This window comes from Drosophila virilis, chromosome X (genome assembly GCF_030788295.1).
Source record: "Drosophila virilis strain 15010-1051.87 chromosome X, Dvir_AGI_RSII-ME, whole genome shotgun sequence".
NCBI lineage: Eukaryota > Metazoa > Arthropoda > Insecta > Diptera > Drosophilidae > Drosophila > Drosophila virilis.
This window is the reverse complement of record NC_091543.1, coordinates 16,225,887-16,246,692: the sequence shown is the minus strand read 5'-3', so window position 1 is coordinate 16,246,692 and position 20,806 is coordinate 16,225,887. Positions and strand designations below refer to the sequence as shown.

Here is a 20,806-nt window from a genome sequence, read left to right as displayed (position 1 = left end):
TCTCTGCCCCCGTCAACACACACACACACACAAACACACAGACACAGTGCACACAAACACACACAGAGACACAATCACAGTCACCAAAATGAGATCAGGCTTATCCTTAGCCAAAGTCAAAGTTAAGCTCAGCAAATTCTCATTTAGATTAACTATTTGTTACACACGATTTTAGTAAGTATATTTCTCGAGTGCCATTCAAAAACATTTTATGTGGTTTTCAGCTTTGTGCATTACTCTCAGAGTGTTTGTGGTTATTTAAAACTTTACAGAACTTAAAGGAAATTATTCAATTCAATTTTTCATTTATATTTTAATTACGTGCTTACCAGGAAAATGCAGACACTGAGAAAAAAAAAATATAATATATATGCTTATATAATAGACTCTGCACCCTTACAGCAAGGGCGGGGAATCTGAACTTTTTAGCTGAAACTTCCCATTGGGTGGAAACTGAGCTTCGAGTAGAAGCATTGCCAGATATGAGTTCGAGCAGCCAGACTTTTTTGTGGAGTTGAAGACGTTTTCGCCTGAAAGTGAAATCTTTAATGCAACAAATTTACTAGCTTATTCAAAAAATACCTATTAAATTGATAGAACGTTATGTATATAAAAACCAACCTAGTTTTAGCAAAAATTATAACAAGTCTTTAGTCACACGAATCCACAATCAGACTTTATTTATCCGACTTTATATTCCCTTTTCCCATTTGTATCCAATTCTATTACAACTTAGAATTGAATTTGTTTCAAAAGCCATACGAGTCCAAAATGTTGAATCGTTCAAAGATCTGATTTAATTGGCCCCAAGTAAAGCATTTTTCCACCAACTTTAAGCCCGTCCTTAAAACTGCGGATTTTGTATTTTGCAACAAATTTCGCTTCGCATTCGGACGAATAGTATTTGGTTTCTATATGATTCCAACATCCTTGTTTATTTGTGCGATATTTTACTTAAATTATTTTATTTATATCTCTCAAAATGCGTAGCGCGTATTTGAAATTAAATTTATTTTATTTAAAACTCAACTGGATGTTTTTTCCAAAAAATAAAGTTACAAAAAATAAAGTTAAAATACCTTAACAGAACTTTGTAGATGCAATTGAAAGCTTCAAAACCTATTTGAACTTGAAAACAGAATAAAATATATAAATTTTAAATGCGAAACTAAGGGAAATTAAGCATTTCAGATTATGCTAATTGATAACAATTCAAAAATACCTCCCTTACCCTCAACAACTTCAATCTTAAATCGAATATAATTGAAATGTCAAATCAATTTGGGTAAATTCCTATGATTAAAATGGGCCCACAATTGTATTTGTAAAGCTAGCGGAACTTTTGATAGCCAAAAGTAATAAATGGTGCATGATTGAAAACCTGGATGAATCGATGCTGACAACACATGAGCTGCTCTTCGGCAATGCCTGTTAGATAGAGTTCATTATTATGCTTAATTTGGAGACAAAAGCTAAAGGCTGAGCAAATTTAATAATAACATTTGAAATATGTCTTGTTTTGTATGTGTGGGTGTGTGTATCTATGTGCAAGTATCGTACTTACTTTCGCTTTCAATCAGCGCCAAGGAAGCCTGATGCCGCCTGACCCTTTGCAGCCGTTACCGTTGCCGTTACCGTTAGCCGTGCAATGGCCCATGGACAACAGCATCTGCCAATACAAAATTATGCGGCACATCCCACCAACTCCCACAACCCCTGAACAAACGGCCGTGAGGCATTTTGGCGGCAAGGGTTGAAGTTGCCGGCGCCTTCAAAAATTGACTTTTAATGAAAACAATTGAAAATTCTCAGGCAGCCGGGCAGCCTGATAGTCAAGTTAGCTGGAAAAGGCAACGACTCCTGCCCCACTGTGGAACAGTCCAAGGCTCGACTGCTGAGCTACTCGCTTCCTCGCCTCCTCGTCACCTCGTCACCTCGTCTCCCCGTCTAGTCTTCTCGTCTGCTCGACTGCTCAACTGGGCTGCGGTTATTAATTTCAATTAAAGCATTTAACCGGCAAGCCCAAACAGCCGGCAATATCCTTTTTATTTGGGGCTTCTGTTTACACAACCGCCAAGAAAGCAGCGCATAATTTTCAAACAACAGCCCCGCCTTGCCGCAAGCCCCCCTCCCATCTGGCACGCTCAATTGCTCGGCCCAGTGGCACATGAATTAAGGCGTGAAATATTCGCACCAAAGTTTCGCTTTCGTGTCTGACTTAAAGTTTGCTTCTCGCCCGAGAGGAATAGAAATAGATTAGAAATCCTTGCATTTCCCAGGTGATCTAATCAAAGAGTTTTGGCTTCAATAATTTGATTAGCTTCAACTGAGCCAGCGGCCAGATCTAATTAATTAAAACAGCTTCTGCCGTTAAAAAAAAAAATTGTAAATATCTGCCTTACCCTGATTATATAATTATTGGGCAATTCTTAAAAGCCAAACAACTTTAATGATTGCCACCTAAATTACGCTCTCGAGTTTCTGAATGTGCAACAAACGCATTTAAAATGTGCAGAAACTATTTACTTCAGAGGCACATGATACTGGGACAGGGGGCAGGATGCAGTGGGGCAGGCGGGTCAAGTGAGTGCAAGGGTCGACTGCACTGGCACGAGGTTAGTTATGTAGATATTTATGCGACTCGACCCGGTTGCTGGCAATTTTATCGGCTAGCCGTTAACTTTATCAACTTGTATTTTAATTTCGTTGTCGCTTTCTTCCTATTTATTGTACCCTATACCCTGAAGCACAGTGAGGTATATGCAACTGATGAAAAATTATTTGAATTTAATTAATATTTTATTGATATTATATTTTCATTTATGAAAGATAGAATGGCTACTAACAGGCCTTAAATTGAATAGACCGATTAAACCGAATTTATGCCCAAGGAATCCCAAACATATTGACAAAAAACGTTCGATAACGTTGTGTGTTCTTGTTTCATTTAAAGTTAGTTAGTTATTGCTTAAAGAGTTTTAACACCGGGTAAATAGTACAGGGTATCGCGTAGTCAGCACCAATTGCTACCAATCGGAATTACTTGAAGGCTGCGGCCACTCAAAACAATTTGAAGTAAGCGAGAAGTGCTACTTGGTTTGTAGCTCGAACTTGGGTCTCAATATAAAACTTTACATTCAGCATAGAATGCGTCAGATTTTCAGTCGTTTTTCCGAAAATCACAAATTCACACTTACACGCAGGTTGGAAATATAAAATTATAGATAGCAATCCGGTTGCTTGGCATTTGTTTAAGAGCCGGTAACCACACCGGTAGCCACTGGCAACCAACGGCGTTGTCATCGCCTCCGTCAATAAAGAAACAACAACAACAATAAGAAGAACAACTGCTCGGCTGGTACAAATTACAATCAAAATTTAAAAGGGCTTGCAAGCGTCCCCTAGAAGAAGTAGCTGGAAATTCTACAAAATGGTAAGTTGCACAGATCTGTGCTTTATTAAAACATTCTTTAACCCGAATTTTGTTTGCCCCCTTGAGTTACTTAGCGGCAGCGGCAGTGGCAGCGGCAGCTGTGGGAGTACTTACTGCCCGAAAACATCTTTAACCTTGTCCGGTTGTCCCGCTTTGAGGCAACTCCGATAGGAAGCAGTCGAGGCAACATGGTTTGCCCTTTGCCCGTGGCCGATTTGGCCCTTGGCCCTGCCCCGCTTGCAGCTGGAGTCGGCTTCGGCTGCATTGGCACATTCAATTTTTCATGCCAAGCCAGGCTGTTGTGTTGCAACAACAACATGCTGCACACACAGTAAATATACAAACACACACACACACAGACAGAGTCTCAGTTGCAGTAGCGCCCCGTGCCTACTGCTGTAAAATTGCAAAAGAATTGTGCAGCGCGTTAAATCTCAACAGCACCAGCAGCAGCAGCAGCAGCAGCAGCAGCCCGTGTTGCTGCTGCAGTTGCTGTCGTTGTCCGTTTTCGACAATTTGTATATTCAAGCACACTCGCACACACACACACACACACACACCTACCCACATATAATATATATACCTCTATATGTATACTATTATTATTTATGAAAATTTTACGCCTTTTGCCAACACATTGGCCAAGGCGAGTCGAGGCGGTCGCGACGCGCGGGCTTCGAAAATTTTTGAATAATTTGCAGTCATAAAATATGCAATAAGCCAACAGCTGTTGTGAAATTGTTTTGAAAGCCGCGCCATCACATTATTTAAAACGGCGTCGTCGTTGCCGCTGCCACCGCCCCATCGCCCCATACTCGAGGCGCCACTGCTTCATGCAGCATCCGCTGCTGCTGCTGCTGCTGTTGCTGTTGCTGTTGCTGCTGCTGCCGTTTGTCCTGTCCTGTGGCGCCCTTTTAAGGATGCGTTGCTCTGCGAAAAACTGCTTTAGCTTGATGCTCGTTACACCAGAGAGCGCGGGGTACTCGAAATCGAATTAAACATTAAGCATTCAAGGGTTATTCAAGCGGTATTCAGCCCTAGGGCCCAGGCCTAAGCCCAAGTCCGTTACTGCCACATTTATGCCACGTTATGTGCAACAAACTCTGCCTTTGCATTCCCCGAATCAAATTTATTTATCTGCTGCCTTTACACGTCTCAAAATACATAATATTTATGCCAGACTATAGCTGCCTGCCAAATTTTTTATTTTCCACATTTTTTTGTTTGTCTTTCTATGTTGTTTTCAATCGGGTACGTCTTATTTTAAAAATAATATATTTTTTTCATTGATTACAATTAATTATTGTTGAATTTATCTTTTTTTTTGCAGCCACCAAAGGGTAAAAAGGGAAAAAAGGGCAAGAAGCTGCCAGGTGAGTACTTGCAAAGCAGTACAATTTAGCTTTAATAATCTAAATTCATTTCTATCAGAGTTACCTTAATATTTTATAAAACTAAACACCTTTTAAAAAGGCCGTAATTCTGAAAATTTTTAAGCGCAGCCAACTTAACGAATGTTACGTATACAATTTTAAGGCTATGTACGATGCATATGTAGTTCCGCTCAGGTTCGAACCAGCTACTTGTTTTTAGGTTTGTTTCGTATAAATCTTCATCATCTAAAAACCTTCAGATTCATATATTGGCTTACAAATAAGCGACACAGTTTTGCCGTATTGCAGTCATATGTTTACCAGGTAGATAAACTAGCTTTTAAAATTTGTCCTGCAGGGCCAGTAAACTGAATGAAGCAATATTAAAAAATATGTACAGTACCACTATATGTTTTTTAGATAAAAGAGCTTCAGCTTTTTAAATCGCTAGGCATACGTCTTAAATATGCAGATTGGAGAGAACTTGTATATATTCCAGAAATTTAAAATGTTCGCATTGCACTCTCGGTTAAGTTAAGTACTAAAAGGCGCTCCAGCATAAGTAATTAATGTGACTGGTAAAGTTGTGGGCCCGCCCAGCGAGCAATGGATCGAGGGGGGTCTGTCAGTTGGGCAGCAAAACAATTTGTCAAATAATGATAATCTGAGGCTTGGTAAGCAGGAAAACAGAGTGTGACAAGTGGCGTCCATGTTGGTCACATGCTCAATACAATTTAATTGTGCAGGCCCGGCCCAGTCGGCACAGTGGCCACATGCTCCACGGCAGGCGCCCGTGCCGGCCTGGATGCCCATCGAGAGCGGAAAAAAGGCGCACTTAATTTCCACGAATGAACAAACCAGCTCGCAGCTCGGCCTCTAACGCACATAATTGTTTCTATGGCCGGCGAGCCTTGGAGGATGCCTGGTTAAAGTTTGGCTGCAGCCGATGCCAGGACCTGCGACAGGGGCAGCCCGCTGGACGCGGGAGGCGGGTGGCGGGTGGCGGGAGGCGAGGCTCGGTACCAGCCGGTCAACGATGCCAATTACACAAACCAATTACAGCAGGGACTGTACACATGCGGGCACGAGTGCAGTCCTAAAATACACACGCACACACGCACACACGCACACACATCGCACACATTAATGGACAAGACATTGCGCTACAGTCTTATTAAATTTTTCATAATAGTTGCTGCAAAGTTAAAGGCAACTCTGAACTGGTCCGTTTGTTCCATTTCGCAGTGCTCATCGATGGCGTGGATACCTCCGCGATGACTCGCGATCAGCTGGAGGCATTTGCGCTGCGCCTGAAAGCGGAAATGGATCGGGAGCGGGAAGAGCGCAATTACTTTCAGTTGGAACGCGACAAGATACGCACCTTCTGGGAAATAACGCGCCAGCAGCTGGGTAAGTGTGCGCTTCGATGGATAGCAGCTGCTTATATTAAAACTGTAAACACATATATCCGGACACTGCACACGCACAGAGGAGTCCAAATTCGAGCTGCAGCAAAAGGATAAGGAGATCGAGGCCACACAGGATTTGGCGGATATCGATACCAAGCACATTATGCAGCAGATGAAGCATCTGCAGTTCGAGAACCATAGCAAACTGGGTGAGGTGCGCGCCGAGGCAATGACTCAGCTGAAGGTGGCCCAGGAGCATCATTTGCTACAGGAACTGGAGCTGCAGACCGACAAGCGCCAGCTGCGCCGCATTGTGCGCGAGCGCATCGAGATGAGCGATATGCAGCATCGCCAACTGGAGGCACACTTCAATCAGCAGCTGCTGTGAGTATCAGCTCCGATTCTCATTCGAATACCACAACCAATCCCCCATTTCAAATCCAATTCCAATTCAATTCAATTTAATTCAATCAATCGCACAGAGAGCAACGCCTCCTGTTTGAAAGTGAGCGCAAGGATAATGATCGCCTGCACGAGGAGAAGATGAAGGAGCAACGCAGCAAGCTGGAGCTGTTCTTCAACTCGCAAATGTTTGAGGTGGAGGAGCGCAAGAATCAGCAGATTAAGGATCTACAAGATCACCATGATCTGGCATTTAACGACATGAAAAACTATTATAACGACATCACATTGAACAATCTGGCACTCATCGGTAGCATGAAGGAGCAAATCGAGCAGCTGCGTCGCCAGGCAGATCGTAGCGATCGCATCGCAGCCGAGGCGACCACAGAAACTCGCCGACTCAAGGAGCCGCTGGAGCATGCCAAGACGCATCTGAAGGAGCTGCAGCGTAAGCTGGAGTTCTATGATCGCGACAAGCTGCAGCTAAGTCGCCTGAAGAAGAGCAACATCATCTTGGAGAAGAAGGTGAAGAGTCTCATGTGGGAATCGGAGACACTTTTGCTGCGCAACGATGCTCTCGTTGGCGAGCGAGCCAATCTAAAGGCTCGATTCAACGAGGTCATCGTTGAATTGCAGCAGAAGACTGGCCTCAAGAATGTCCTGCTCGAGCGCAAGATTGCAGCTCTGATGCGCGAGGATGAGAAGCGCAGCATAATCATGCGCAAGACGATCGCCACCTGTGCCCCCGAATTCGCCGACAAGCTGGAGAATGTGGAGAAGACCGTCAGCGATGTGGTCGACACCAAGAACCAGACCATTATCGATCTGCGCTACGAGCTGGCCAAGGCCTGGAAGGCCCACGACGACCTCCTCGAGACATACGAGTGCAAACTCAAGCAATATGGCATCCCCACCGATGAGCTCGGCTTTGAGCCGATACGTGAAAGGACCAACCAACAGCTCTACATATGCGGCCCCGCCGGCATTGTCACTGAGAACAAGTAATCCGCCTTGGGGCGGATTATATAGATAGTATAGCATGGGCTATACTATATGGGCCACTGGCCAGAGATACCCATGCGAATCCGGAGGCAGTTCAAATTAGCCAAAAACAACAAGATTGATTGAAGTTCAATTTATTTTATTTAACTTTATGTCGTGTATAAGTATATATGTATATATATAAATACTTGGATATATCTGTCTATTCAGATAAGCAAGTATATAAAAAGAAAACGTATAAAAAAAAGGAGAGTAAAGAGTTACACTTTTTGAAAGCAGTACATACACACGATACATCCGTCTAGTACCTTGAGAAAATGTTTACCAATAATATAATACTATTGCGCCGTATTGCTGTCGAGTTCTTTTAAGTAGATATTTTTCTTTTCATTTTGAATGATCAGTTTAAAGTTTAAAAGGACATTTTTCTTACCTCTTTTTTTTTTGGTTCAAACCACATTTTCTGAGTATCGAATATTGCTTATTGAATTGGCGGTAACTATATATGCGTACATGTACTTAATATTATTTAGTGCTAACTAAAACATCGTAACATTAGGCGGCTTATATATGCTAAGTACTCGTACATAATTAACGTAACACAAAAAAAGAAAAAAACGTGAATATTAGAAATAAGTAGATACTTGTTTGTGAAAGATTCATTCGTTTGGTTTAAAAGAAACTCAAATTGAGATAATGATAGGTGCAATTTGATTATACATGCCTGCAATTTTTTCTTTTAATTTTTCCTATATCTTGTTATGTTCGGGTTTCTTTTCATTTCTTTATTTTTTGTTTTTTGTTTTTTTTTTTTTTTTTTTTTTGAATTGGGTTCCTTATCAGTTTGCGGTTTCGCTTATTTTTCAAATAGATATCACATAAAGTTTTGCTTCTTGTTGCTGCTAATGCGGATTTATAGGTTTGTATGTAGGTGTCGAGAACATTTGATCATTGATCGGATCTGATTTGATCTGATCTGATCTTAAGCTGTTATTGATAACTTTTCGTAATTCAGTTCTTAACAAATCAAATAGTTTTAAGGTTTCGCCTACATATTTACAATACGGAATATAACATTATATAGTTTAGTTTATGCTACATGAACTCATATATATATATATATATATATATATATATATATGTATATGTGTATGTGTAGGTGTGTGTGTATGTGGGTGTGTGTGTCTGTGTGTGGGAGTTTGATAGTTTAACTGTTGCGCTTGTTGTGCCAGCAAGTTGTGTCTTTGTGTAAGTATTCAAATTTCATTTGTTGCTTTTGAATGCTGAGTCTAGGTACTTTTTGGTTACGCTCTTGATTTTCTCACTTATTTATCTTGTATTTTGTTTTGTTTTATTTTGTTTTGTTTTGCTTTTGTCATTTCGAAATGATTTTGCATTCCAGTCCACAAGGAATTAACTTATATTTAATTGAATCTATATTAGTTTAAGTTTCTCTTGAGTTTGTTCTAATTTTCATTTTAAATAAAAATTTGAAAGCGATCACAACGGTTTACTTCACAGATGCGAGTGGACACATGTCAAAAATGTCCATAGAAATACATATTTCTTATTTTTCCTTTTTAAGTTTTAGTACGTTTTTTTTAATGCTTTATCTATTGCTATTTTTTTCTTTCGTTTTTCGTTTTTTGTCTTTGTTTTACTTTTGTTTTTTTTTTCTTTAGATTCCAAATTGTATTTGTTTGATTGGCTTTTTAAACTTCTATATAAATTTAAATGTTATTAATAAAAATTTCACTTAATTAATGTAGTCGAATTTGTTGTGTTTCGCTGTAATTATTGTTCGGTAATGTTTAGGCGCTTTATAATCTTAATTTTTATATATGCATGTATGAATGGTTAGTATCAGGACTTGTGCGCATGTGTGTGTGTGTGTTTGTGTGTGTGTATGGCACATTGGGAATTCTTAACTGTATAAACGCCTTCATTTTTTTTTTTTAAAGTACACACAATTTTCTTACACTTGGCTTATTTTTGATTTTTCTTTTTAATTACACAAAATGTCACAGTATTTTGGGCAGTTTCCGTGAATATGTTTAACAGAAGACCTAATTATAACAATATTAAGATGTATTTTGTTGTTTAAGTTGTTCGTGTGTTAACTTATTGTTAGTTTGGACTATTTTCAATCAGTTTCGTTTCGTTTCGTTTCAATATTTTATCTAAATGCGTTGTTTTGTTTTTGTATTGTTTCAGTACTTTTACGAAGAAATTCCTTGTATTTAATATGTATGTTTAGTTAAAATTAAAGATTGACTAACATTTTGTTGGTAAGGCAATTTGTTTATCTTTTTCGCTTTGCTCAGATTCACTTGTATTGTATTTTTAATCCAAATTAAATTTAGATTCAGTTCCATCGTTTTCGAAATTAAAATAGCAATTAAATTCTTTAACTACGCCTAATTACCAATTCAAGTCAAATGCGTACAACAATAGTACAGATCGTTACAATATCAGCGTTGTATAGATTGAAAAAATTACCTGTATGTACTAATGTAAGTGGTATGTGTTTGTGGATGTGTGGGTGTGTGTGTGTGTGATTTGAGTGTGAATGTACGTGCTTGTTTACGAATGTAGCTTAACAGCTATTTAGGTATGCATGTAAATACTTATATAATTAGTAAACATCAAGGGTGCTGTGAGTGTGTGCGAAATAGAGCACACATGCACCATAGAATGCAAGCGTGTGCGTGTGTTGTGTGTGTGTAGGTAGTTTTATGTTAGTTTGAAAGAGATAGAGAGCGCAAGAAAGTTTGCTGTGGCATGCGAGTAGATGCACGGTGTATTCCCAGTGACAGGCATCAACAGATCCAGCCTGTTTGATTGCCACCACAGCGCCCTAGATGAGCAGCAGCTAATGATTTCTTTGGTTACCGGAGATGTTATCTATTTAGTTGTGTAGCTAAAGGTACAGTGCCTGATGGCCTAAAAGAACTTGCCGTGAGCGAAGGCATTTATCAAACGTGGAGTCTGCTCAGTAATACTGCATAGCTCCAATATGTGCTCGTTGCGTAGCTTCGAATAGCTCATGGAGGCATGATTCTGGCGCAAGCTGATTATGATAAATCTGAAGAGGGAGAGAGGGAGATATTGAATGCAATTGGAAAATGATTACAAATGTATCTTACTTGGCATTTATATTTCGTTTTTGGCGATACTCATCGAGCCGTTGGCAAAGTTGATCGGACTTGTTCTTGGAATTGCCACGCGTAGCGCGTGGAACCAACACCAAAAATACATCATACGCCTGCTCCGCATCCTGAAGTGCATTGTCGAGCACGTCTGTTAGGGTTTGTTTGATTTTGGCGACTTTTTGGTTTTCACAGCAGGCATGTGCATCATCCACTGACATCTCAGGCATCCACGGTAAACTCTTTAGTTGGCCGCTCTTATCATGCCAAATACGCACTTTCACTTTAGGATCGCACTTAAAGTAGCCAAAGGCTAAAGCAACAACTGCATCGAGATATTTGATCGAGCGCCAACGTCCAGTAAGAGATTCTAGAAATGCAAAATGGGCGTTAGCCACAACGAATGTCGTCCGAATGTTATAATTAACTCACTTCCGATGTAGCACATCTCCAGATTAATTGTTATATGCAGGCGCAAGCCAAGTGCCTTGTTGCAGCCGAAAGACTGTCTGTACAACTTCTGAATAAAACTGACCGGTTTTACGGGTACAACGCCTTTCGAAATCTTTGGGAAAAAATTACATATTAGAGGGGCCCAAAATATAAAATAAGACTCACGTTTTTTTTTCGCTTGACTCCGCGTTTTTCCTGCAGGAGCAACCGTATGGGCTCCATATTGGCTGCACGCAATCCTGAGGGATCGAAGAAACGCTGAATATAACTATGTTGAGCACTGCGATTCGACTTGTAGAGCTTCATGAATGTTGGCCAGCTTTGCAACAGCTGTTCGTAGCTCATTTTGGGCAACAGCATGTTTACAACTTTTGTGTCGGTCATGACATGACGAGGCATATGCTCATAGCAAAGTGACAGTTGGTTTATAATAGGTAGGGCCAAGTGAGGATTTTTGGACAGACGAAGATTGGCAATGCCCACAATTTTTTCCTTGTGTTTGACAAGGGGCTCTAGAGAATTTGGCCACTTGGCCAGCTCCTTAGCGGGCATTGACAGCACACGCAATGCGGCCATAGTCGCTGCATCGAACTCAACGTTGCTGTAGTGGCAGCGATGCAGCAGTTCCCGGTGCTGGGCCCGGTCACAATCGTTCAGTGACCACATGTGCAGCAGCTTATCGAGCGGCTGATGCTGGTACCAATCCAAGACAGCCTTGCGAATGGTGCGACTGATTGGGGTTTTGCGTTCCATCAGCTTTTGAACATGCTTTACAAATTTGATCACTAACAACAAGTCCTTATCCGTGCGCACCAGCTCGCCAAAGTGGCCGCGCACCACCGTGCGCTGATTTTCGTCAGTGCGCGTCGACAGGTAAATGGCCAGCACAAGTAGTGCTTCATCGCGGCGCGGCAAATAGGGCTCGTTGCAGGCATCTAGTACATTCCTTAAGCACTCCACCAGCTCCGTCCCGCCGACCAGACCACATAGTTCGCGCAATGCTCCAAAGTGGCACTCCACAGTCAGGTCAAACGTTGTGGGTGCATAAACGGGTGCCTCAATCCTTCCTAGGTAGCAGAATCGTCTTAGCTTTTCAATGGCCGAAGGAGCAACTGAGGCAATAAACAAAAGACAAGCGCATGTAATAAGCATAAATATGAATGCTTGTATTTGGGTAAATCCATATCTATGTGTGGGCATACGTACTGTGATGTTTGTCCTCTGCTTCCAATTCCATTCTCTGACTGACATTCGAATCCGCGTCTGTTGGTCGATTCGATGCATCTGCCGCTGTTGACAATAATCGTTGCCTCATGCTGCCAGGGCAAGCAGGGAAACTGCCCTGGTCTGCGTTGTCTTCAGAAATGGTGGAGAAATTGTTGCTGACAGCGTTGAAAATCTGTGCACTTTCTGCGGCTGTATGTCACTCGATTAAAGATGAAGAGCACGCCTCTTTACTATTTAGCAGCATTTATATGGAGGCACCATAATTACATTTTCGCAAGCATGAGCGATGTGCAAGTAACCGATGGTATCATCGCTGCTCAACAATTATCGAATTGCGTTACGATATATCGACCCTGTGCAAGTGCGCATTCAATACTTGGCGCCATATTTAAATGTGCGTTCTCACAACAGGCAGACTGACATGAACCATTAATACAGCTGATCATTTATAATTTATTTTTGATGATTGATTTATATATATATATATATATATATACATACATACATACATACATACATATATATATATATATATCCATATATATATATATATTAATATTGATATATAACTAATTCTACATTCCGATTGCTTTTATTGCCCTGTGCGTGTTCTTAAAATAAAAATGTGAGCCGATAGCGCAGAAACTAGATGCTGCCACTAACCAAACAACATATGTTGTTTGGTTAGTGATGCTGCGTTGCAAATAAATGTGCTTAATCAACTGTTTTCCCTGACCAATCTGAGGATCATAAAAACGAACTACCTTATAAATATCGATAGCACATCATTTATTGCTTACCGATAACCTACATCGATATGAATTGAGCAGTTATTTGCTGTTTTGCCGGCGCGCGTGTTGTTCTCGTGCTACAGTTTGTTTTTGTTCGAAGGAAGATTTGGTGATCCAGCGCCTTGGCTAGCGCCATGTTGCGTTCGCATTTATTGCAACACGTGTGCCTGCGTCTTCCACTGCGATATGTTGCACTTGGGGCTGCTGCTGCGGTGCCAGCGGCACATGGAAGCCTCCATTATGCAATGCCAATAGCCAGCAGGAGAGGAATGCCGGCGCTGCTCCCAGTTGCGAGTAGCTACACGTCAATGGCAGCCGCAGCAGGAACAAAAGCAGCATCCACAAGCAAGAAGCGCTCGCGAAAAGGCAGCGACGGCGTATCAACTGTTGCCAGCATCGAGGATTTGTGGGCGCAGCTGGAGCAGCACTATCAGCAGCACAGTGTGCTTCGTTATGAGCACTGCGAACGCATTCTGCAGCTACTGGAGGCTAATCGTGCTGGGGAGCGGCCGGGACTTAATTCCGGGCAGCTGCATTTTCTGCTGGGCGCTTGTGTGCCGGAGCTGCTGCCCGTGCAGAGCAGCAGCGAGCGCCTGGAGATATTTCGGCGCCTGTGGACGCAGCTGCTCAAGGTGGAACAGCCTACTGTGTCGCACTATCATACACAGCTGCAGATGCTGCATCAGAACCAGCTGTCGCTACCCGATCATCGGGCACTGCTCACCGAGATTGCCACCTACAATGGCCCAGCGGATGCAGCACTGTATAGCGCTCTGCTGGACGTGGCCGGTGCCAGTGGCAACATGCGTCAGGCCACTGAACTGATAAGTGAGATGCGTGAGCGCAGCTTTCCGCTTTCCGAGCGCAACTTTCATGCTCTACTGTTGGGACATGCGCGCAGTGGAGATTTACCCGGCGTGGAGGCGGTCCTAAACAGCATGCGGGCGGCGGGCATTACGCCCACTCTGAGCACCCAGGCCCTGTGTTTTGTTGCCTATGTGGAAAACGCCGAGCTGAGCAAGGCGGGCGAATTGCTAAAGCAGCACGCCGGCAGCTTCAATGCGCCGCAGCTGCTGCAAATGCTGCGTGCGGTGCTGAGCCAGAAGAAGGTGGACGAGAAGTTAATGCAGCAACTGATGGTTGAACTGCCATCAGAGTATGTGGCTGGCGTGGATGTGCCTCCGGCAATAAACAGCCTCTGTATTCAGCTGCTGCACAATGGGCAGGCAGAGCTAATGATTCAGCTGATTGGCATGCTGCCGGCACCCAAATACAACGAGAACCAAAACATCGATGGCTTTGCGGCGTTGTTGCTGCAGGAACTCTTCCGGGCGCGTACACCGCTCAACCAGATGATTCAGTTTGCCACCCAGTTGCGACAGCGGGGTCAAAACACACGCGCTTTGGAGGTGCTTGCAGAGCTGGCATTGCGCCGCCAACCGGCCATTGCGTTGAGTTGTCTGGAGGCCCTGAATGCCGCCGGCGAGCCACTGCGTCCGCACTACTTCTGGCCGCTGCTGCTGCAGCAGCACAAGCTCGAGGGTGAGAGCGGTGTGCTCCGGCTGCTGGGCGATATGCAGCGCCTGGGCGTGGAGTGTGACGAGCAAACGCTGCGTCTTTATGTGCTGCCCCATCTGTGGCAGACGCTGCAACAGCCGCTGCAAGCATTGCAGCAACTAGACGCCGTGGGCGTACGCGCCTCTCAGGCACTGGTTCATGTGCTTGCCCAGCTATTGCAGCACCAGCAACTGATTGAAGCGCTGGAGCTGCTCCAGCGTTATCCGACGCGAGTTCAGCCTTTGCTACTGCTTCAGCCACTGGCAGCGCTGGCCGTGCACATGCGGGCCACCAAGCGCTACGAACTGTTCGCCCAGCTGACGCAGGCATTACAGCAGCGGTCGCTGCAGCGCCAGGAGGATTTCGTTGGGTCGCTGCTGCTGCAGATGTGCGCACCACAGACGCGTCTGCGCCAGGAGCCGGCTGCCTTATTGCGATTCGTGCACGAACTGCATCGCCTGCAGCTGCAGCTGTCGCCAGCAGCGGCCGAGTCATTGCTCAGCTTGGCGAGCAACAGCGATGCAGACATCCGCCAAACGCTGGCCAAAACGCTGCAGAAAATGCGCAATCCAGAGTTGACGCTGCCCGCGGACATAGCTTCAGCGGCTGGTGGCTTCATCAAGCATCCGCGCGACATGTCGCTGGACGAACTGGAGTGTCATCTGATTGAGCTGGAGGCCAAGCAGCTGAACACTCGCGGAGTCCTGCGCCGCCTGCTGCAGCTGAGCGTGCGCGATGGTCGGCTCGAGCGCGCCCTCGAGCTGTTGACCAAATGCGAGGCGTTGCACGTCCAAACCAGTCCCGGCATGCTGGCCTCCATTCTCGACCTGCACATTAAGCTGAAGAATCTGCCGCGCGCACAGCAGAGTTTGCAACGATTGCAGACAACGTATCCAGGTGATTAACGACCCGATTCGCTCAAATTATACACATCTATATATATGTTCATATATATATTAATCTGTAGGCTTTCTGGTGGATGAGCATAAGCTGATTGACTACGCGGCTCTGCTAGTGGCGGAGGGACAACTGGATGCGGCCAAAGAGCTGCTGCAGAAGCGCTCCGAGCAGCACAAGATCACCGGTGGCGACTATGTTATCAAGAATGTCTGGCAGCTGCTCAATAATGTTGCACAAATGGCAGCCAAGGAATCCGCATCAGCATCCGCAACCTCTTCTGAGTCTGCTGGTCGCAGTCTCACGCTTGAAACGTTTCAGTTCCTGCGCAAGCTTGGCTATTGCCAGTCGCATAATGCGCTCCTGGGTCCCGTTGTGCGCGAGTGGCTGCTTCGCGGTGATATGGATGGTGCGGTGGCAGAGTTCCAGCGCCTGGCCACCCGCCACAATCACACGCCGCTGCAGTTTGAGCTGCTATCACTATTGGTGAAGCTGAGCAATGGCGACGCAACGGAGCTGGCTCGGTTTCCGGGCACAACGAAAGAGTCGGCACAGCAGAATTTGGTCACGGTTACATCGACGGTCAGTCGCGTGCATGGCGCAGCCAACATGAACAGCGCCCTGCTGCTGGCGCTGGCCGAGTCCGGCACTGAGACGCAGCTGCGCCGGCTCATTATCAATCCGGAATTCCGTATCAATCACGAACTGCTGCTCAAGAACTGTGAGCACCTGGGCCAGGAGGGCGCCGTGCGCACACTGCTCCGTTTGGCGCGTGGCGTCCGTGGTCTGCAGCGTACCATCGACGAGCAGCGCATTTACGACATGCTGCTAGCCCAGTTCGCCAAGACCAACAACTACGAGGGCGCCTTAGACCTCTACGAGCGCCTGCAGGCCGACGACGAATTGAAGGTATCACAAGAGTTCATCCGAAATCTGGTGAAACTGTTACAGCTGAACAATGTTGAGATTCCCAGCAGCATTGCGATGCGTGCTCAGATTAGATAGGGACACATTGCTTTATACATAATATAAACTTGATAACTGTTATTGTTTATCTCTTGTATGCAACATAAGTAAATTAACACTTAATATTTATAAGATGAATTTTGCTTAGAAAACTGTTGTCGATGTTTATTTCAACAAGTTTTCAAGTAAATGTTCCTGCTATGCTCATAGCCTTCCATACATCAGAACTGCGAACTGTGAACGCTTCTGTTTCTGGCAGTGGCAAGAAATTATATGATGCATTGAAGAATGTACATTCAAATCCATAAAGTCCTTAGGGCTCATTTACTTGAAGACGAAACCGCGATTATGCGCTTGATCTAATGATGCACAATTATTAATTACATGATAGATTGTGAATTAATATTAACTTGTATAGTAAGAATTGAATTTTTTGTAAACCTTGTTGGGATTAGAATAGTTTTAACATATTTTCAAACTATTTAAACATTCTCTGTAAATATCCAATACCGGAAATGGATGAAAGTACCTCGGCAAAAGAGTTTGCCTTCCCAGCTCAAATTAGGTTTTCGTCGGCAAGAAGGTCGTGCAATGCTTGCTCATATTTGGAGTCCCAGGCCTATGAGACTATGAGACAAATTCCGCAGTCTTATGCCGCAAACTCCTAAACATGCATTGCTTATATCGACTCGTTTGCTTGCGGAACTTGTGTGAAGTGCATCCACCTGCAGGTTAACCATATTACATAAGTTTAAGCTAAGCGGAAATCGTCAACTGCATGATGTACTGCTTGTTGCACTGCTTTCTGTGTGCTATCTTTTTGGCATGTGCCAATCGCTCGCGACACCTTTGAATTGTCTAAAAAATATGACAGCCAAGAATTATTGTGAGTTGGCAGTAAAATGGCTCGACTAGTGAAATAAGCCTCAAGAATTTTCTCTAGTTCTTGCCAAAATTGCAGTTGCCAGCTGGGACATAGCTTGTGTACTGCTCTGGTTAAACACTTCAAATTCGGGAACCACGCTTATTTTTATTTTTTTTTACATACAATATGTATGCGGCAAACAAAACACCTTTCGCCGCCAAAAAGCTAACCGGCAAGCGTACTGTCGAGCAATTGTTTGCCAAAAGCAAATCTACGCTGCTCTCGTGGCGCAATTTTTATAACATTCTGAAGCTGTCTCCGCTGGGTCAACGCGTGCTCCTGCCAATCGACAAGCTGTCGGTCTTGCAGGTGAGTTACTAATTCCCACATAAGAAAATGGGCCTCTCTTTTTTTAATCTTTGTTTATTTACCATATAGGGCTGTGAGTACTTAGGGAAACTGAGCCGTCACAAGCTGAGCACGGAGGAACTGGCTACCTTGCAGGTGCTGGCCAGCATTCTGTTCCTGCTGCCGGACGAGGTTCTTGTGGTGCGCAATGCCCGCGAAACGCTGCTGCGCAAATCATTTAAGATACCCAGTGCCTCGCTGGAGCCGATGCTGGTGCATTACTTTAGCCAGAATCTGCTCGAGTTCTACGAAATGGGCCGGCATATTAGCTCATTTAAGTTCCTAATTACCATATCCAAGTTTATAGCCAGCAAATGCGCCATGGGCAAGGCGGTGGCTGTGTGCCTCATGTGGAGTATTGTCTTTGAAATCGCCGGAAGCAGCATTATAATACACCAGCATCGCGACGTAAGCTAAATTGGATCAATCCATCTAAACTTCTGAACCTCACTTCATAACATATACTTCCATCCACTGGCGCAGCTGAGTGAGCTATGCAGCATTCTGGACCAAGTGCCACTGGCGAACACACCAATCGATCGCTTTTGCATTTTGCTGCAAACAGTGGGCGTCCTACTGCATTTTATGCTTTGTGGCAATTGGCTGCAGGAGTTCCTGTCCTATGGATATCCATTCTTCTACTTTCGACTTCTGCCAGGGGATTGCCGCAATCTGCAGGCATGGCTTAACCAGGCTCTCCTGCTCTACAAAGTGCGTCTTCCGGATGCCACGCAGCGCATTCAGTGTGGGGCAAAGCAGCTGCTCGCTTCGTTAGAGTATCTCGCTAACAACTCGGCGGAATGGTGTCTCGCTTGCCGCAGTGGCTCCGATGGGAAGAGCCAGGTCTGCGTTCTAGGCGACATAGGCAACAGTAAATAACACATTCACATGCTTTATTGTCGAAGCATACTCGTTGTCGATTCCATTAGCAACTAAATAAACATCGACAAGGCCTTGCATCCATTTCAAATCTTAAAGTTTCTACGCCAAGACACACATCAATTTCAAATACGTATACGGATACGTAACACACACTATTTATACCAAACGTGCTCATTTAGAAACCATTTAGGGAAGCACGCTGTAGAGATTAACTTTCAGTGGAATTGGATATCCGCTGAGTCATCGTCACAAGTACCGACATCATGGACTGCCAGGACAAGGACCCTGCAGAGGAGCCCACCACAGCTGGGGAGAAGACCACCATGAACACATCAATGACAACGGATTCAGCATCGATTGATGAGCTCTTCGATTTTATACGGGAAGCCCCCATTGGCGACAGAAACGAGCCGACGGCCAGTGCCAGCGACCATACCATAACCATGAGCGAAAGTGAGGAGCCTACGGCTAGCTCCTCATTCACCGTTCCCTCGGTCGATGTCCCAAGCAACGAGGGCAACAACAGCTTGGTGGCTGTTGTCCAGCGCAGCGAGTTCGCCAAACTTTTGATGCGCCTGGGCGAGGAGGGAGACGGCGATGCGAACCAGATTGTAATAGAGCTTCTCAACTCCAAGAAGCAAGCGGAGAAGGCCACATCGGTGATCGAGCGCGTATCGGAGAACCTTATGCTCGTGCTGCGCACCCAGACTCTAGCCGAAGCGGGCATTATAACAGGCAATGAGCGCTATCGCTCCTTTAAGTCTGTCCTACAGAACTATGCCAAGCTCTACGCGGCTAAGCGATTCATTGAGAAACTCCCTATGCTGGGACTATCGCCACAGTCGAGCCAGGACCACGGTCAGGATCAGAATGAGAACGACAAGACACTGGCTCGCATGGTGGCCGACGAGGTACTGCAGATACCCGAACTACTACGCCAGCTCTGGGCCTCCCTCGAGAAAATGGAGTTCTTCAACGAGGACACTGCCTACAAAGTTTACTTGGAAGCTCGCCGCCATCCCCAGGCAAAAATTCTCCGTGAACTGATGTTAACCCGCATATCGCGTGTCTACCTCTGCATTGTCAGCTCTGCATCCTTCCTCGACTTTAGCGAGCACGAACTAATCCACGTGCTCAACAACTGCTACCTCAGCGTAAACTCCGAGATAGAGGTGAGTACGGATAACACCTAGGTGGCTGGAAGTGACATATTTATTTTTATCTCACCTTCTAGATATTCCTCTCGGTCATACTCTGGCTGGAACACAATTGGTACGAGCGCAAGAGCTGCGCTGAGCGAGTCTTGAGTGGGGTCCGATTCGGCCTGATGCCCACCTGGTACCTTTATACCCTGGATAGAACAAATCGTTGCAATCACTTTGCCAAGGTCATCTACAGTAAGGGTGTGCAAACCCTCCTAGAAAAAGGACTGGAGTAAGTACATCTCTGATTCAACTAACCTATTGCTATGTGTATTGAATATACATATTTATTTCATTACAGGGAAGCCTTGGCCTTGCGGTATAAAAACTCGCGCGCCACCACCTCCAATGATATAGAGATTCCTTTGCCTCGTGACTGGGTTGCCGATCCCGAGTGTCGCCATCATCACAAGTGCCATTGCGAGCGATTTATCTATCCGACATATGACGTATTCAAGGACTACCTGGCCAGGATCATACGATCCGCACCGAATTACTGGCGTACTCTTCGACCTGCTCAGGAAGTCTACCGGAAGGTACTCAAATGCTGCGCACCCCCTTACCAGACACAGCGACGAACCTAACCATATCGTTGACATCAGTTGTCTTATCTCTCTACACCAATCATAATAGCTCCCAAATTTATTGTTTTATCTATTCTGGCGTGCTTAACTGCAAATCATTTTTAAGTGTTGAATAAAGGTTGGAATAAGTTGGGAGTCGTTACATTGTACAAGCTCAATTTCTGGGATTGTATGTTAAAGAAGGTACCCACTCTGGATACTATAAA

General features: G+C 44.6%; 4 protein-coding genes across 4 annotated transcripts; 3 read left to right on the top strand and 1 right to left on the bottom strand.

Annotated features, from left to right (window-relative positions):
* Nucleotides 1-3,158: 3,158 nt before the first annotated feature.
* Lrpprc2 (Leucine-rich pentatricopeptide repeat containing 2) lies at nt 3,159-16,740 on the top strand. Its single transcript, XM_032439782.2, has 7 exons — nt 3,159-3,433; nt 4,764-4,806; nt 6,052-6,216; nt 6,296-6,599; nt 6,698-7,619; nt 13,353-15,693; nt 15,764-16,740. The coding sequence occupies exons 1-7, from the start codon at nt 3,431-3,433 to the stop codon at nt 16,696-16,698; spliced, it is 4,713 nt and encodes a 1,570-aa protein (XP_032295673.1). The 5' UTR covers nt 3,159-3,430; the 3' UTR covers nt 16,699-16,740.
* On the bottom strand, nt 7,742-12,748 carry LOC6635585 (RNA-binding protein RO60). The gene is made up of 5 exons (XM_002058962.4): nt 12,428-12,748; nt 11,387-12,333; nt 11,201-11,333; nt 10,766-11,138; nt 7,742-10,704 (listed from the first exon to the last, which is right to left on the bottom strand). The coding sequence occupies exons 1-5, from the start codon at nt 12,534-12,536 to the stop codon at nt 10,563-10,565; spliced, it is 1,704 nt and encodes a 567-aa protein (XP_002058998.2). The 5' UTR covers nt 12,537-12,748; the 3' UTR covers nt 7,742-10,562.
* Nucleotides 16,741-17,187: 447 nt separating the features above from the next.
* On the top strand, nt 17,188-18,812 carry LOC6635587 (uncharacterized). Its single transcript, XM_002058964.4, has 3 exons — nt 17,188-17,893; nt 17,963-18,340; nt 18,416-18,812. The coding sequence occupies exons 1-3, from the start codon at nt 17,711-17,713 to the stop codon at nt 18,809-18,811; spliced, it is 957 nt and encodes a 318-aa protein (XP_002059000.1). The 5' UTR covers nt 17,188-17,710; the 3' UTR covers nt 18,812.
* A 108-nt stretch (nt 18,813-18,920) lies between these two features.
* On the top strand, nt 18,921-20,752 carry LOC6635472 (uncharacterized). Its single transcript, XM_002058965.4, has 3 exons — nt 18,921-19,986; nt 20,049-20,248; nt 20,318-20,752. The coding sequence occupies exons 1-3, from the start codon at nt 19,078-19,080 to the stop codon at nt 20,598-20,600; spliced, it is 1,392 nt and encodes a 463-aa protein (XP_002059001.1). The 5' UTR covers nt 18,921-19,077; the 3' UTR covers nt 20,601-20,752.
* Nucleotides 20,753-20,806: the final 54 nt, after the last annotated feature.